This window comes from Colossoma macropomum, unplaced genomic scaffold, assembly GCF_904425465.1.
Source record: "Colossoma macropomum unplaced genomic scaffold, Colossoma_macropomum, whole genome shotgun sequence".
Taxonomy (NCBI): Eukaryota; Metazoa; Chordata; class Actinopteri; order Characiformes; family Serrasalmidae; genus Colossoma; species Colossoma macropomum.
In genome coordinates this window covers 11,755,998-11,773,189 of record NW_023494806.1, presented here as the reverse complement: position 1 = coordinate 11,773,189, position 17,192 = coordinate 11,755,998, and the positions used below count along the sequence as shown (strand labels likewise).

General features: G+C 39.0%; 1 protein-coding gene across 1 annotated transcript; it reads left to right on the top strand.

The window, feature by feature from the left end:
• The first annotated feature begins 3,684 nt into the window (after positions 1–3,684).
• lix1 (limb and CNS expressed 1) lies at positions 3,685–16,317 on the top strand. Its single transcript, XM_036598686.1, has 6 exons — positions 3,685–4,377; positions 8,549–8,712; positions 11,399–11,539; positions 12,526–12,621; positions 13,971–14,048; positions 15,401–16,317. Exons 1-6 carry the CDS (start codon positions 4,332–4,334, stop codon positions 15,776–15,778), a joined length of 903 nt encoding a protein of 300 aa, XP_036454579.1. The 5' UTR covers positions 3,685–4,331; the 3' UTR covers positions 15,779–16,317.
• The last annotated feature ends 875 nt before the right edge of the window (positions 16,318–17,192 follow it).

Here is a 17,192-nt window from a genome sequence, read left to right as displayed (position 1 = left end):
TTCACCGACCTTTAACCCTGAAGGTTGGCGCGCAAACTGCTGGTCACCACAGCAACACAGACAAGAAGTCAGCTTCTTGTTCGAATTCTCCCGTTCCACCTTAAATGGTGCAGCAGTTACATCCTGGCGCCATTAAAGGAAAATTCGAAAATGAAGCTGCCGAATGAGAAGCTGACTTCAGCCTCGTAAAAAGTGAACGTTGAGAGACGTACAAGAAACTATACTACTTTTGTGGAAAAGTTTCCTGCCGGAGATGCGAGAAAAGCGATTACAGCTGAGCTAAGTCTTTAAAGCAGAGCAAAGTAAGTCTGCATTTTTGTTTATATTATATTTTTAGCCTATACCACAAGTACATTAGCACATACAGGTGAAATGGACATAGAATGTGGTGGCTCCCAAGGTGGTTTGATTTTTATTGAAAGGACAAAATGGCTCTTCTTAACATTTGGGTTGCGACCCCTGGTCTAAGCATTGGCTTCTATCATCAGGAGGATCAAGTATGATCCCTGATGATGCCACATTGGTGCAATGTCCAAGATAGTCCTCGCTGTCCCCCTATCACCCAGTGCGAGCATTAGCAGCAGTGTGAGAAGATGGAGTGGTGCTTCATGTGTCTCAAGGAAGCGTTCACCCTCCTAGCTAGTAGCATCGTATGATGGGCAGACCTGGCTGGGCAGGTGAAACTGGCAATGTCTCAATGCCCCAAAAAAGGGAAAATTCTATTTCATGAAACGTTCAGTCATTTCCAAAACAACTGTAATTAGATTGAAAATATGTTTTGTATAGCCTGATATAAAACATGTATTTTTAAACTTTGCAGTTGTTTTTGTCATTTTGTTATGTGAAGAAGCTTTAGCAATGGGACCAGTGCTAATGCAATGCTAATGCTAATGCTCAGAGTGGGAACGTCTAGATTAACAGCCATGGACAGTTATACGGCTGTGGCATGTCTTTGTGTTTCCTGTCCAGACAGTGTTATTTCCTGTGCAGACAGAGCAAAGTCTTTTACCGTGACCAGGCTAAAGACATGTAATGGTTCCGTGATTCACATGACAATAAGGGAATGCAACATATGGAAGAAGTGCACAGGCACAGGCCACCTCTCTCTCTCTCTCTCTCTCTCTCTCTCTCTCTCTCTCACTCACTCACTCACTCACTCTCTCACACACACACATACAGGTTTGTTTTTATACAATGTCAAGATGTAAGTTCATATGTATGTATAAACACTTCCATTCAAAAGATTTTATTAATATAAAACCAATTTTGTTGCAGGCATAATTACAAACCGATTCTAATTTGATGCTCCTACTCCACAACATTACACTTTTTAACTGCTTAGTAAAAGCCTTTATTTAAAATACAAAATAAATTCATGAATCAAAAAAAAGAACTTGTAGATGTGTCTAGAATTATGAATGGAGCTGCAGATGGTTTTTATCTAAAAAAGCAAGGTCAAATTTAGCATTCAGAATGCTCTGTGTTCAGAAAATGCAACCAGCTTCTAAGACTGAAGTTTGGGGGTGTAGAGAAATATACATGCAGATTTCTGTGAAAAACCAACAGTGTTTTTTTCCTTTTTTAATAAAAAAAAATAAAATCTTTTGTTAATATTGCTTCACAAATTGAGGACCATTTTGTCAGTCATGTAGGATGTAGGTTAGCCAAGTTTGTTTGATTTGTTTGTTTGACCCAATCAGGACATATTTGTTCTGAAAACGCACAAAGACAGGCATGCGCATGCTCCTTGAAGAGAACGTCAAGCCTGTGGTTAGTTCGATCAGACTGCTGGACACTTGAATCTTTCTAAAGACTCCCTGTTTTCCACCCCAGGTGGCACTTTGTTCACAACATATTCACATCTGTTTCCCTCATAAGTGAAAGAAAATTCTAACAAACAAGAAATCATAAGGTATTTCCAAAGGAAGACTCATCTGTTGTAATTGCATGCTGCATTTCTTCTCTTGTCATCGTATGTTGCTTGTTCACTTGGCTGTATTATTTGGACAGCTCCGCCCCATATAGTGATTGTCATTTATGCTAAACACCTCTCCCCTTTCCCAAGGCAGTCTCACAATGGCGCTTTGCCCTGAATGGACTCCCTATTCCCCAAAGAACCCACAGAGTAAAGACACAGGGAAGTTGGGAAGGGGGAATTAGACGTTTAAAAAATGCACTTTAGGCAATGGTGTACTGTGAATAGAGCTCAACACACTCAGTATAGAGGACTCTAGATTCGCAGAGAGGAAAAGACCGAGAATAAGGTGCACTCTGAGTTCTTCATGTTGAGTGCCCTATTCACAAGCATGTTCTCAACTGTTCAGAGCTGCTCACTGAACAATAACCATTCAGGCCCAGCAGCTAAATTCAAATGTGTTTCATACAGTCGGACTGCACAGTGATCTGAGCAGCAAAATATATTAGGCCGAACAGAGCAGCATGTCAGGATTAACCCAAGACATAGTTTGTTAACGGTTGGGTGGATTTTGGCCTTAAGCACAGAAATAAGTTAAGCGACTTGCAGCAATAAGTGCCTGCTAGAAAGTAATCATATCATACAATGAAACTTTAATGTGCTTTTAATGTAAATTTTAAAAATGTGCTTAAAATGTATTGCATCTTGTGTTAGCAGCATCTGTCTTTACAAAAACATGTTTTGAAAAACAATTATTTAATTCAGGGCTCTTAAAAATAAAGGTTCCCAAGTGGTTCTTGGCTTGGATGTAGGATTCTAAGAAAAACATTTAATTGATAAAAAAACCTTTACATTGTGGAACCTCTTTACAATTTTAAAGGTCCTTCACAAGCACACATCTTATTTAAAAAAATTACTTATTGACCAGTTTGTTCCATGAGTTTTCAACTGTTTTGGAGGTCCCTGATTTACAGGAAGTGAAGTGGATTTTCTTTGTAGGTGAGGAAGCACGTCAATGTTTTTAAATGTGTTTGTATTGTTTGAATGCTATTTATTTATTACAGTTGCACACAACTTTTTGATATCAAAAAAGCTCAGTTTCACAGCAGTGTTTCTCCCCTCCCCTTTCGCCCCTCATTGCTCACTAGCAGCTCAATGCAGAGTCACAACATGGAAACTATTTGATTATATTCATTATAATATCTAAGCCAATTTTCATTCCACCAGTGGAATGGCCACTGCAGAGAGACTACAGTGCCATCTATTGGAAGGGTCTTTAGGGAACCAGAAGCTCTTCTTCACTCTTAAATATGTGGTTCTTCAAGGGTTCTTTTGTAAAGACAATAGTTAGTTATGCATCTGTGATAATTTAAAGAATCAGCTGAATGGATAAATGGTTGTTTGCATGCTTCTCCTCTATGATGGAAAACCTATTGTATATCGTCACTATCCAAAAAAAAAAAAGTATCTCCATTTTTTTTTTCTATGTCATTTGACCAAGCTGTCCTTTACACTGTGTGACAATATCATGATGAATGGACCGATAGAAATGCTCCAGAATTGCCTGGAATAAAATCACTTTACATTAACTTACATTAAAGGTAAAGAATGTTTTGGACCTCTCCTGTAAAGTTACCATTTTGGAAATATGTTTTTTTGGACAGTGCTGATATGTTTTTTTAAAGAACCTTTTAAAATGCTTCCCAAAAAGGGTTCTGCTATTGTTATAGGCTATAGAACCTTACTATATCCTGCTATGTGGTACTGTATACAAATCTCCACTCCAAAGAACTCCTTTTTTGCCACTTTCTTTTAGAGAGGGTTAAATGTAATTTTGTAACTTTATATTAATAATATGTTTTGTCTGAATTTGCAATTTGCAAAGGCATCTTATGTTAGCAGGGAACATCTTTATTTTGTCTTTACAAAATTCACATCTCTCATGCAAAACAGCAATTTGATGGGGGTGAAAATCAAATGATTGCATAATGCATCTTTGATCACTCGCCTTTTGAGTCAGGCGACGCATGTGTAGGGCTAAGACATGCCATGAATGAACAGAGAAGGGGGTTGCATTCCTTTGCCCGGGCTTACCCGACTCAGTCGAGTGGATGTGTGCAACAGGCTGTGTGTGTGTGTGTGTGTGTGTGTGAGGAGGAGGGGGTGAAGTCCGATGGCCAGCCTCACAGCTAATTAGTTCAGCTCTTGACAAAGGTGGGCCAGCCACAGAAGGGAACCCCTGAGGCTAGCTTAACAGCGCTACACACTGCACTCGAAGGGGAGCGGCTCACACTAGTGCTCTCCGAACCAGAGTTGGGGTCCGCAAGGAACGTCGCTCTCCACTCCAGAGCATGAGAGAGGGCTTGGAGACAGAGATAAAGTTACTGAAGGACGTTTTGGAAGACCTTTGGGAGAGATGACTTCCATTCCAGACTCAGATGATGACAGAGCCTTTAAAGACTGTGAGTACAACTAGTTAGTAAATACGGTGTCTGATAACGTGGGGAATACACATAAGAAATGATCATGATGATGTCACCTGCTTCTAAGATGGATAATATAGTCTAAGCAGAAGTCATTTGAACTTAAATGGAATTAAATGGAATATAGAGATTCCATCACATTTTGACCCTAAAACATTAGTTAAGCTGTTCTCAGCATTTAAAAATAATTGTTTGATAACGTACATAAAAATTGTTAAAATTTGAATTGTAAAAATTGACCTTTCACTCCAAGCTGTATATGAAGCAGTCCATACTGGAAACTAAACAGCTCCAGTTCTGAATTTGTTGTTTTTGTATTGTCATGAATTCAGCCTACAGAGGTTTAGCCCCACCCATTAACACTGAAGTTATAAGGAGTGTTTCAGCCCACACTGCTTTTTAAATGATACATGGTACACTCTCAGTAAAAAGGGTGTGAAACTATCACTGGGGCAGTACCCCTCTTGTGACTGGGGTGGTACCCTAAAGGGTACATCTCAGTACCTTAAGTCAGAGAACATAACTGTACCATAATCCATTGAAATGATATTTTCTAAGCTGAATTGACTCCACACACCCCGTCTCTTCTCCAGGCATTTTTATTTTATTGCTCTGTTTTAAAACATTAGGTTATGAAAAGGTACAAATACATAATTTTTAACACAACTGGATCTCAAAACCACTGTTGTGCCCTATAGAGCACATTTAAATTGTTTGTACCTTGATGAATGAAAAATGTTCCTGCACAGTACCTTTATTTCTAACAGTGTATAGGGCAGCCAATCAGAACAGCGATCATTTATGTATATCAATCCGAAAGGCTCTATAACAAAAACAGACTGTTTAGAGAGGTCAGAAAGTTATCACGGTGATTAAACATTCATTCAGCAGTTCTCAGCATTTAAATTTTTCTAACTTATTTTAAAGTTTGATGTATGCACATTTTGTTAAGATTTGAAAATGTACCATTCACTTCACAGTCCATATTGGGAACTAAGCTGCAAAAACAGCCCATTTTGAATTCTTTGTTTTTGAATATGAAGAATTCGCCCATTTAGACTACAGCAGTTTAGCCCCGCCCATTCATATTGAAGTCATAAGGAGTGTTTCAGCTTGGACTGCTTTATTTTTAGATGAAACATGATACAAGGCATCAGAACAGAGGTTATTTATGTATATCTGTCTTAAAAGCACAGCAACAAAAACAGACTACATGGTCATGTAAAAATGGATTTTGGTGAGTCCTTGTGAAGCTCAGGGGAAAAAATATAATAATGTACAATATAGGTCCTTTAAAAGTAAGAAACAACAATGAAATGGTGCTGTTGGAACAAAACCTTGTAACTTTACAGACATTTTTCATTTTAAATGTAAGCCAGTATATAAACATTTTATTCCGAATAATTTTTGATCATCTGTTTGTTGATTTATCATGTCATTTTTTACACCATGTAAAGAGCAGCTGCTGTTTTTTTAGATTATGTAAAGAATAGCACTGAAAATATGAAATACATCTAAATTTTGAACTACTGCACTTCCACATTTAGTTATGACAATTTGTCGTTTTAAATGTCAGATAAAAAATGTATTGATTTCAGCATTTAGCCACTCAGTGTTACACTGTAGACATTCAGAGACTGGGTGGTATCCACTGTGGCTTACTTTCTTCAAATAAACCACAAGTTGGACATTTCTATGTTGTAATAACAACCCTGTGTTCCCATATATTTGGTCCCCTTAGAACAATATATATTGAGTTCCCACTCCCAATATTTTTGCTGACCCTCTATGAGGGGTGGACCTGATTAAAGCAGACTGCACAAACACTTACTGTGGGTATTGAAACCATACCGCAGATTTTGCTATCACTCCCCCTTCTGACACTTGTCTGCCCCACACACTCAGGTCTGTTATAGGCTGAACACCTGCTCATCTGGTTAAATAAGCATTCACTAGTGTTGATGTTGGACAGCACTCAAACTGCTGTTGGTATAAATGAGATGACTGAGCTGGAGGTAAACTTTTCTGCTTTAGCCATGACATCAGCTCTCTGTGGCACACCTTGTGAGCAGCGGAGGGGAGAGGCTAGCAAAGGGCTAAAGAAGTAAAATTACCTTAAATACAGAAAAAATGTGGAAAAATAATATTTATACTTTCATTCTTGTGGGTAGCTCCATTCCACAGCTGTACAGGATATCTATGATGTACAAGGTGTGCATTGTAAAATGATGACAGTAATGCATTGCAAGGCCTACAAACCCTTTGGGGAATCTGTGAAAACAACTCAAACAACTGCAAAAGAGAGAGAGAGAGAGGGAGAGAGACACTCAAAATACATGTAAGAATATTCCTACCAGTCTAGCAGTCAGACACAAAAGCACAGACTGTTTCTTTCTAGATGATATCTCTGCAGGATAGCTGGCTTTATGACAAAAATCTAAATTGGACTTGAACCCCTACATTACACTCGGAGGGCCATTTTAGCGTTGGCGCAAGCTCCAACAGATGAATGCCCTTCACCTTTATCTAAGATCAGTTTTGTGGTTTGTTGTATAACATTAGCATTAGGGTTTAGCGAAGAAACTCTGCTCCCAGATCAGCACAAACTGGCACTGTTTTCCCTCAATGCCGTTTGATGAATGGTTCAGATAGTAGACAGAGAATTCTTTGGCCAGCGACTCAAGTTCAATAAACATGAGGGTTCAAATCCTCGCCTGTAGCCACTAACTCATCTCTGGCACTGATCATCCGACATTATAAGCAGTTAAACGTAAACAGTCTTTATCGGTGTTAGCCATCAGTGAGGTGAATGTCAAACACCAGCAGACAGGCTTCTTGTAGAGGTCCACTGAATGAATAAAAGGTGAATTAATGATCAACGCTTGTGGGAGATATTTGGGTTGTTTTCTCAGATTAAGTGTGGTTGTGGACTAATGTGCAGGTTGAATCTTCTCTGAAGACTAAATGAGAATTCCTTTCTAGTTTGGGACAAGTTAATCAGGATCACCTTGAGATTGATGCCACCTTTACTGTGATCCAAAAATAGTGTGTGTATTATCAAGGGCTTTTGTTGGGGCTTTCAGTCTTAAATAATGTGGCACTACAAACCCACATTGGTCACCTATAATACTTGCTGACTTTCAGAAACCTATGTTGGTACATCAGGTATACCTCTAAACTAATCATATAAATAGAACTGATTCTACTACCACTAATATTACTACTCATTCTACTACTACGACACTTTAATAATAATACATTTTATTTATAGAACTCATTTTGAAACAAGTTTACAAAGGGCTTTACTAAAAGATTAAAAGTAGGCTGAGATACTAACAATGGAAAAAAAAAATTCCAAACCAAAAATACAATTCTAGCACCTAGTGCATGGACCCCTAAAATTACTGCTATAAAAAGATTAAGATTAAGCAATGGAAAGATTATTAATTATTGAGTGTCAATCATACTTGTTTTCAAGTAGAGTTTTCTAGAGCTTAACTACGATAGTAAATGAAGCTGATTCCCTCTTGTTCAGCAATTGGAGGTTCTGAGTGATCTAGCTATTTCAAGCAATTGCTTTGCTAAAGTGTAATAGATCAAGATAATGATGACTTTTAAAACATAGTAAAAGAGTCTTAAAATCAATTCTAGTATATATGGGGTAGCCGGTTAAAGGATATATATATCATGGAAAACAGGAAAAAAGACTTTGATGTAGTGCAAACATTCCTAGTTCCAAAACATGCCCTTCACTCCCCACACATTTACCTTTTTCCACCTATACAGCCTACAGCAGTTGAGCCCCACCAATTCACATTGAAGTTATAAGGAGTGTTTCTACTTGTATATATCAGTCTTAACGGCAAAGTAACAAAAATAGTTTTATTCTAACTGATTAGAAACTAAATTGGAAAATTGTTATGTGAAAATGTTTCTGGTGCATAAAAACCACACCACCGTCTTTAGTAGACCGCAGAGGAATAAGTGAATTACAAGAAAAACGTAGGATATAGGTCCTTTAAGGGTCAGTGTTATATGAAAGCTCATTGTAGTGTGTAGGATCGTAGCAGCATCAGATTAAAGTCACACAAGTAAGCATGCAACTACTTGTTTTGTTGTAACTGAATGTTTTACTTGTCTGTGTTGTCAGTGAATGTTGTTGGGATGCTGCATCAGTTTTGGGAGCAGAAGCAAGTGAAAGGAGCTATGGTGGAGACAGAGAACCTTGTGGTGTATGAATCTATCCCCTCACCTGGACCTCCATTCATCTGCTATGTCACTTTACCAGGGGGGAGCTGCTTTGGCAACTTCAAGGTAAGTGAACCAAATTCTACCACCCAAGGTGCAGCAAGAGTGATGGCATGGGTCAGTGCTTTTAGGTTAAACCAGTCTATATTTCTGTGTCAGCACGCATCAGACTTGAGGGACGTTAGACTCCAATCCATCCTCTGGAGACAATTCCGGCCTTGTTGGGTCAGTAAGGGTATAAAGGGCACGTCTCAGTGTGGTCTAGCGTCTCCGCTCAATCAGTCCCATCAGCACTATCCCCCCGGCGCAGGAGAAGAGGCTCTTGTGTGAAAGTCAGAAGGCCTAACAGGTGGTTCTTATTAGCCCAATTACTCCAACTCACCGCAAATCAGGCTGAAGAGTTTGCTTTCAGCCCAAGTGGAATGTTCTCGAGAACACAGTCTGCACAAAACCTGGAAAAAAGTAGTAACCGCTTCAGTTTATTTATTCATTTGTCAGTTTGAAAGAGCCCTTTGCATATGAAGGAGAGCAGATAACATTATTCAGGATAGACTTTTAGCATTTTATGATTAATTCATCATTTCCCCTTTGGAGTAGCTACGGATTTGGGCTCGTCCAAATAAACCTGACGATCATATGTGTTTATTGGGCATTTTTCATGGAGGCCAACAGACACTCAAAAGTTATAAAAACTGGTGTTAATAAAAAGCAATAAACACTTAGAAGTAATATGTGAAACAGAGCTGTCTGCCTTCACCCTCCTACATCTCCCACAGGCATATATACAATGAAATGTAAAGGGAAACCCTGATGGTTTGGTCTTAAAACAGTCCTTAAAACAGTTTACATATCCAATACTATTAAAATATGATGTATGAACTAAATGGATATATTTTGTTCATTATAAAAAGGCATGACAAATAGGCAACATCCCTCTGCTAGCAGGTTGCCTTTGTCAAACTGTGATGATGTCATGTAATTGCACTGGGCTCAGTTCTGCAGAAAATAATACAATCGAAAATGTTTTTCTCTTGGGTAATGCCACGCTCTAGATAGAGTTGGAAAAGCTGATGAATATATTTGAGTTAAATGAGACATTTAACTTGCTCTTCCTCACTATAGCAGCAAGAAAGAGAGCAGCCATTTGATGCTGCAACAAAAATAGCAACCAACAAGTAAAGGGATGTAGTCTGTTTTTATTAATAAACTTATACAACTTATTTGAATAGCATTGGACATGTACGATATATTGAGGCTCACGTTTCCTTTAATTATAATTCGTCACTTGTAGCTCACTGAAAAAAGTGATTGTAAACTTTCTATTAATACCATATTTGTGTTTGGAAGTTGAATATGAGATATAATTTATACAACTTTTGAATGGGATGTAATGTTATGTTGGATGTAATCTTGTTTTAATTTTTCTTGACTAGGGTTAAATGGCATATATCATGGAAAACTGAATTGAAATCTTACATATTTTGAAATAAAAAAGTTTCAAAATATACCATTCACTCCTCAGTCCATCCAGTCCTTAAGTAGCCATTAACGTCCATTTTGAATGATTTAAGCAGTTAAGTCCCCCCGTTAATGAAGTTATGAGGAGTGTTTTTCGAAGAAGGCACAAAACAGAACAGCCAATCAGGACAGACATTGATTATTTACCTCGAAAATTGTCACAAACATTACAAGTGGAAGGAGAACTAAAGAAAAATGTGGGATATGGATATCTCATTCATTTAATGTGATACAAACTGCGTGTTTGAATAATCCAGAATGCCTTGCTGTGGTGCTCGGTAACCATAGTTCCGCTGCTATTTGGAGGAGCATTCAGGGCCAGCTGCTGCCCTTTGGAGGGACTGAGGCACACCAGGGAGTTAGCTACTGCTGCCTGAATAGCTATCCATGCCTTTGATCAGCCTGTGGGCACCGGAGGCTTACACCCCGCCTGGCCTGCGAGGGCGTCCATTCTGTGGACTCCTTTCATGCTCTCAGTGCTGCACTGACTCCACGGAGAAGCATTTCTTGGCCTTTTCCCTTTGGATCAAAGTCACACCGCCACATTAAGCCTTAATAATTCCTCATCTCCTCTCTCATATGTTTTGGCTACCTCACTTTCTCTCTCTCTCTATCTCTCTCATTCTCTCTTTCACTTTTTTTTTTTTACACATTCTTCATTCAGCTTTAGTCCTGTGTGGCCTTTGCGTAGGGCTGGTGTGGCTCATAGTTTTTTTTCAGCATCACTGGTAAGCCAATGCCTGATCTCGGCTCAGTAAGCCTCCCAGCTGCCTGTGATCGCTCTGGAGTGCACAGCCATAATCGGGTTCATAATCCTGTGATGGGGTTGGCATGTGCCTACGTGCTTAACACATGCGTTTTGAGGCGTTATGGAACTTTAAGTTCAATCAAGGATGTTTATGTTACTTGGAGAAGCTCACATATGATGTAGACACGGTTCCTAAATAGTTCCTATTATCATATTTCAAAAATGTAATGATCCAAGAAATTCTCTCTCTCAATCTCTCAGTCTCTCTCTCTTTGGGTGATCCACTAGTAGTGCGTGCATTCATCAGGAGCCTTTGTTTGGGTCCTCAGTCTTGAGTTATATTGCCTATGGTGCTCCAGAAACCCACTTTTTTCACCTATAAGACTTGCTGACTTTCAGAAATTCGTGCTGGTAAATCATGCTGCTTTTATCTCTAAACACTACCTAATAAATAATAACAATCTCTCTCTCGTTCGTGTTCTTCAGTACTGTTATACCAAGGCAGAGGCCAGGCGGGATGCAGCCCGTGTTGCTCTGATGAACTCTACATTCAATGAGTTGCCCTGTCGCCGCATCACCCCAGAGTTCATCGCTCGCAGCGTAGAGGAAGCCATCATTACTACCAGCGTGAGTCTACCAGCACTAGACCTTTCATTTTAAAAGGGAATTTGAATTGATTTTTGCATGATTAAGCGATTAAGATGTAAACAGAGGGGTTTGACGCGAAATGCTCCATTCCAGAGGTCTGAATTGTTTACAACAGTAGTGATGGCAACCAGACAGTGTTTGATTGTCTGGTTTTATATATATATAAATATATAAAAAAAAACAAGTATCAAGCAACTTTTGTATATAAATATAAAATAACATTATATGTTATTTTATATTTATATACAAAAGTTGCTTGATACTTGTTTTTTTTTAGACGGCTACGATAAATTTTTAAAATATATTTGTGAGGGACAGATCTGGATTTTATACTGTAATAGGCTAATTAAAGTTAAAATTAAAAACTTGTTTTTCTTGGCACTAATGGTGGTAAACATGAAAGGGGAGTGCCTCCTCATCAAATTTAAGACCAATAAATAAACACCCATGTGTAAAATCTGATACACTTTTCATTGAAATCAAAGTCAAACCAAATTAAAAATATACAATGTCACAAAATCCAAACATTAATTTTATCAAACAAACAGTGTGAAAACAGCCTAGATACACACTATATGGCTATTCATGTTTATGCATACATTCTTCACTTAGTCCACATCAAGGAGCACTACAGGAAGCCTAATGATTCTTTGACTTTGTTCCAAAACATACAAAACACACCACAAAGATGTCCTGTCTTTTCCAGCCCCCAATGAACTCCTCAGCTCCACTTGAGGCTAGCCAAGCCTGTCTGTGGGAGTCACTATGTGTGTGTGGTCTCTCTTCACTTTCCTGCCATTTCTCATGTTTGGTCTTAGCCTTTTGTTCCCCGGCAACGATTACAACTTGCTCTGATGACAAAGCAAAAGGGCAGTAGCAGGACCCTGCCCTCCCCCTGCATTTGTGTCTCCTTCAGGCGGAGTGATTGCCGGCCTGTAATCACTCTGATTCCCTCTGGTTTTCAGGGCAACATGGAGGATGCCTCAGACCCTGGCACCAGTATAGGAGCTTACTGCCTCATGCTGCAGTCCAACACTGGTAAAACCATGCTGGAGTTTCAGGTGTGAAGAAAAATACTATATAGCACATTTGCACTTACTTCTATATCTTTTGCAAAAACTTAAAAAATGTGGAAACAACAGAAGCCAAACTGATACAAAGTACCCTATTTATAACCTTAAAATCAAGAGATCCTTTAAAGCAGGAGTGCACAACTCCGGTCCTGGAGGGCCGGTGTCCAGAACAGTTTAGAGGTTTCCCTGCTCAAACACACCCACTAAACCTGGCAATTAGCAGATAAGTGTAATCAGGTGTGTTGAACCAAAATCTTACCTGATCTGATTTTTCAGAGCTGTGTGAACACTTAAATCAAATCTTTTCAAATCAGATTTGAGCCACTTTCGTATGTGATACTAGATAGTATTCATATCTGATTCAGGGCCATGTGACCGTAATGAGAACGGAATTTATGTTTCTTTTTCCATTGCTCGTGTATATTACTGTCAAAATCCAGAGTGAAGTAATTTTATTTTTTTGTTTGTGCATATGTGGATATTTCAGGGCATAGGCCTGTTCACATTAAAGACACATATGGGTCACTTGTAGGCACAAATTGAATGTCAAAGCCTAAAGATCAGATCTGAGCAAAAAATCGAAATTGAGCACTGAAGCTTGTAATGTGAATGTGGCCAACTTGATTAATTAAAGAATTGCAGAGTTTGTGAACAATTTTAATGCAGATTTTTTTTGTTTTGTTTGTTACAACCAGTGAAAATGTGACAATGGTTTGAAAGATATGGGTTTGAAAGACATTGGGATGAAAGACATTGATTTGAAATGGTCTTACAATGGTAGAATATGACGCTAGATTCTTTGCTTCTACAGTTAAGCTTATGAAAACATAAGGATGTTGAAGCTACTCAATGTTGGCAGTAGTCCCCCTTGAAAATATAATTCTTTTCTAGAGTTTCATCTAAGGCTAAGTGAGGGGTAGACAGCAATATTTTCTTTACTTAAAGCAGAATGCCTGCACATGAATGCTTTCCAAAACAAACATTTCATTCTTACCCAAAAACAACGCATGTCATGACCCGTTTGGACATTTTACATGCTCTACCCTTCTGTTGAAAAATAATGGAGTTCTATGTATTCCGAACCTCTCACAGCATCTGCAGTCTTCATTATGAAATCGATTTGAGGTTAAGAATAACATGACATTGGTTTATGTATAACTATAGTTAACTATAGAGAGCCACATAAGCATGAAGACTCGTTATGCATCAGGGTGATGAAGTTTCAAAGTTTGTACATCTGTGTTTGATTAAACCCATTAGCTCAATGGCTTGGCCACCAGCAAGACATAATGACTTAAGAAAAAAACAAAAACTTTCTCTTTTTATTTTTCTTTAAGGAAATAATGACAGTGTTTCAGCTATTGCACTGGAATGGGACACTGAAGGCTTTTAGAGAGAGGAGATGCAGCCGCCAGGTAGGCCTCACTCAACAACTACAGCCTAATGTAGTTTTGTTTAATGTAAACAAGTCTGCCTCTACACATTAACCCACGTTAACACATCCTCTACAGAGAACACACTTCTGCACATTTAACACACAATTACTGTTTATTTGCTAAATTTAACAAATTCAGAAAAAATGAATGTAAAATGTGGGTCCTTTCTGTGTGGAGTTTGCATGTTCTCCCCATGTCTGCGTGGGTTTCCTCCGAGTGCTCCAGTGTCCTCCCACAGATCATAGACATGCACTCAGGCGAATTGACAATTAGAGATACTAAATTGGCTGTAGGTGTGAGTGTGTATGTCTGTGTGTCTGCCCTGAGATAGACTGGCGATCTGTCCAGGGTGTTTCCTGCCTGGGTTAGGCCCCTGCACCCCCGCAACCCAGAAGGATAAGCGGCTTAGAAAGTGTGTGTGTTTTATATGCAGTATTTAAGTGTGTTCCCTGAGGGGACGTGTACTTATTTTGCTGAAAATCAACAAACATGCCATTTGACCAGGGACACTCAAACTTCTATACACACTGCCACACTGTTCCTTATCCTTTTAGTTTTTTCTGCTGCACAGCTTCCTCTGAAAGTAGGCAGCAGAGATTTGACAATGAGCAAAATTCTGAATTCAATTCCAAATGAGTCAGAGTGGTGTCTCAATTCAATACAGAAAATAAGGAGTGGCAGAAAGTATGCCTTGTGAATGTTTTGATTTTCAATTTATTAGAGATAGTCATGATAAAACACTTCAGTACAACACAATATGATATACTGTGATATAATTCAATACAATACAATACAATACGTTGTTATGTCCCTAATAGGCAGTGGTTCACAGGTATAAATATAGCCAGAATACTTGTGCTCTTACTTCAATAATATTTATTTGTACTCTTACTCAAGCACAGAAGTATTGTACTTTGTCCACCTCTGCCAGGTTTAGTAGGGAAATTGCCAAACCGTCCTGACTCTCTAGGATAAGAATTGATGACCCCTGTCCTACACTGCCAGATATCACAAAAGCAAATCTGAAACAACTTGATGCAGTTTGAGGCAAACGAGTAATGAATTAGCAGTTTGCACAATGTTAACCTGGCAGCCTTAAGCTTCCATTACTTGTTAGCCTTAAGCTACATTAGCCTTGTAGCTCTGGAACAAAATTAAACAAGCAAACCTTTGGACACCAAACATGTCTTGGTTGATCAATTGTGTAGATTTGATTTTGGGCTGAATCATCGCAAAACACAATTGTCATCTCAGTGCCAACAAACTGGGAAAGGTCAGGCAGCGCTGGACATACATCCTCACTGTGACCACTGTCCATTTCTGCCAAACAGGAGGTGATCAGCTACTACTCGCAGCAGCGGCTGGACGAGTGCATGCGGAGTCACATGGCGCTGGACTGGCTACAGAGGGAGAGACAGAGGCCCGGGCTTCTGTCCCATGAGCTGCAGCTGGCCCTCAGGGAGCTGGCCGAGGCGCGACAGGCTGGCCGCGAGCTCCGCTTCTACAAGGAGAAGAAGGAGATCCTGAGTCTGGCTCTGAGTCAGGCTAGCGCAGAGGAGCTGGAGGAGGAGGCCTGGAGGGGGCAGGAGACTGGGCTGGAGTACCTGACCCATGGAGGCCACTGTATCGAGGGCAGCATGGTGGACCCTTCAGAACACTGTCAGTTTTATTACCAGGAGAGTGGTAGCGACCAAGAATCACTGGGCTGAGGTGAAGTGTATTTGGTGAGGTCTTGGACTTTGGACTCACTTTCAAAATGAGCTGCCTTTATTTTGTATATTTTGACTTAATGTTGTTTTTTAATTGCTTTCTCAGTATACTGTGATGTTTGTGCTCAAATGGGCTCCACTGTAAATCAGATGTATTCCATAGTAAATAGCCTAAATAGTGCATTTAGGGACTTTGGGAATGTAATGGAATGTAAGCTTCATTTTTCCCTTTTGTTTTCTTGCTGTGTATTGAACAAAGAGCATTTTGATTCGCTTTGACTTAAAGGGAATTTGATGTTGGTTGTGAAGAGTAAATGTAAATAAATGCTGTTTTTCTTGTACTAGCCACATGGTGGCGCCATATCCTATGAATGCTCCCAAATGTTACAGTATCTGCTATTGCACCCCCAAAATTTGAAATGCTTCCCCCCATTGAGCTTTATGAAGAGGAAATGTTATAAAGTTCCATGTGTTTGAATATTTAGGGCACTTTTATTCATTACCTACCTATCTTTTCATCCATCTTAGGAGTGCCTTAAATCCTTAAAATGTATACTTAATGTATCCTATATACATTTCACAGCAGCAGCTAGAACATTTAGGGCTGTACAGCCTGAATTCGTCTAAAATTTCAGATTTTGCAGAGTTTTATGGTCAGTAAAACAAACAAACTAACACAATGAACTACATTGTAACTGGGAGCAGCCCGCATGAATATTTAAATACAGTGACCTTGATGCCAGCTTGTTTCTTGCAGTGTCTTATTTTTGAAACAAGCAGTAGAAGTAGTGTACAGTAACTTGATCTCTGAGTACTGAAGTATGTGGTAGCTGAGGATAAGCAGAACTATAAATTAGTCATGATATACAGTGGTTTGTTCTGTTTACTTAAAGCAGGATGCCTGGCACTGTTAATTGTCTGTTTTGAACTGTATGTGGTATTTAGGTTTTTTATTAACTCTAAAAGAGGTGGGATTTTGTCACTGTAGATTAAAACATGTATGTGCATGTTGTTTGTAACTGTACCTCATGTTTCTCAACAATATCTACACATATTACATGCATATATGCATTTTTTTTTTACCCATTATCATTTGCTGGGTTTATTACAGAGAGATGAGAAAAAGGAGGAAGTCATTAGAGTAAGATTCTCCAATTCTTTCACTCCTTGAGCAATCGCACAAAAAACTAGGCCATAATAGATCTTGTTTTTTCCTCAACTTTTTTTTTTCTCCCTTACTGTGGTTGCTAGGAGACTGTTGAACCTAAGGCAAGAAATCATGAGCTACAGCAGGGATGGGCATGTGTCCTCCGATGCTGTAAGTGGGAATTGATAATGTTATATAAGATGCTAATTTACTTCTGTTCTATTCCATTTCTGATTGAACTGAGCTTGAAGTTTTCTTTCTTTCCTA

Bases quoted from the DNA above. Each gene is read 5' to 3' on its own strand.
- lix1 (XM_036598686.1), top strand. From the start codon at position 4,332: ATGACTTCCATTCCAGACTCAGATGATGACAGAGCCTTTAAAGACT. The intron at 8,713-11,398 runs GTAAGTGAACCA...CGTGTTCTTCAG, and splicing joins GCTGCTTTGGCAACTTCAAG to TACTGTTATACCAAGGCAGA. The intron at 11,540-12,525 runs GTGAGTCTACCA...TCTGGTTTTCAG, and splicing joins AAGCCATCATTACTACCAGC to GGCAACATGGAGGATGCCTC.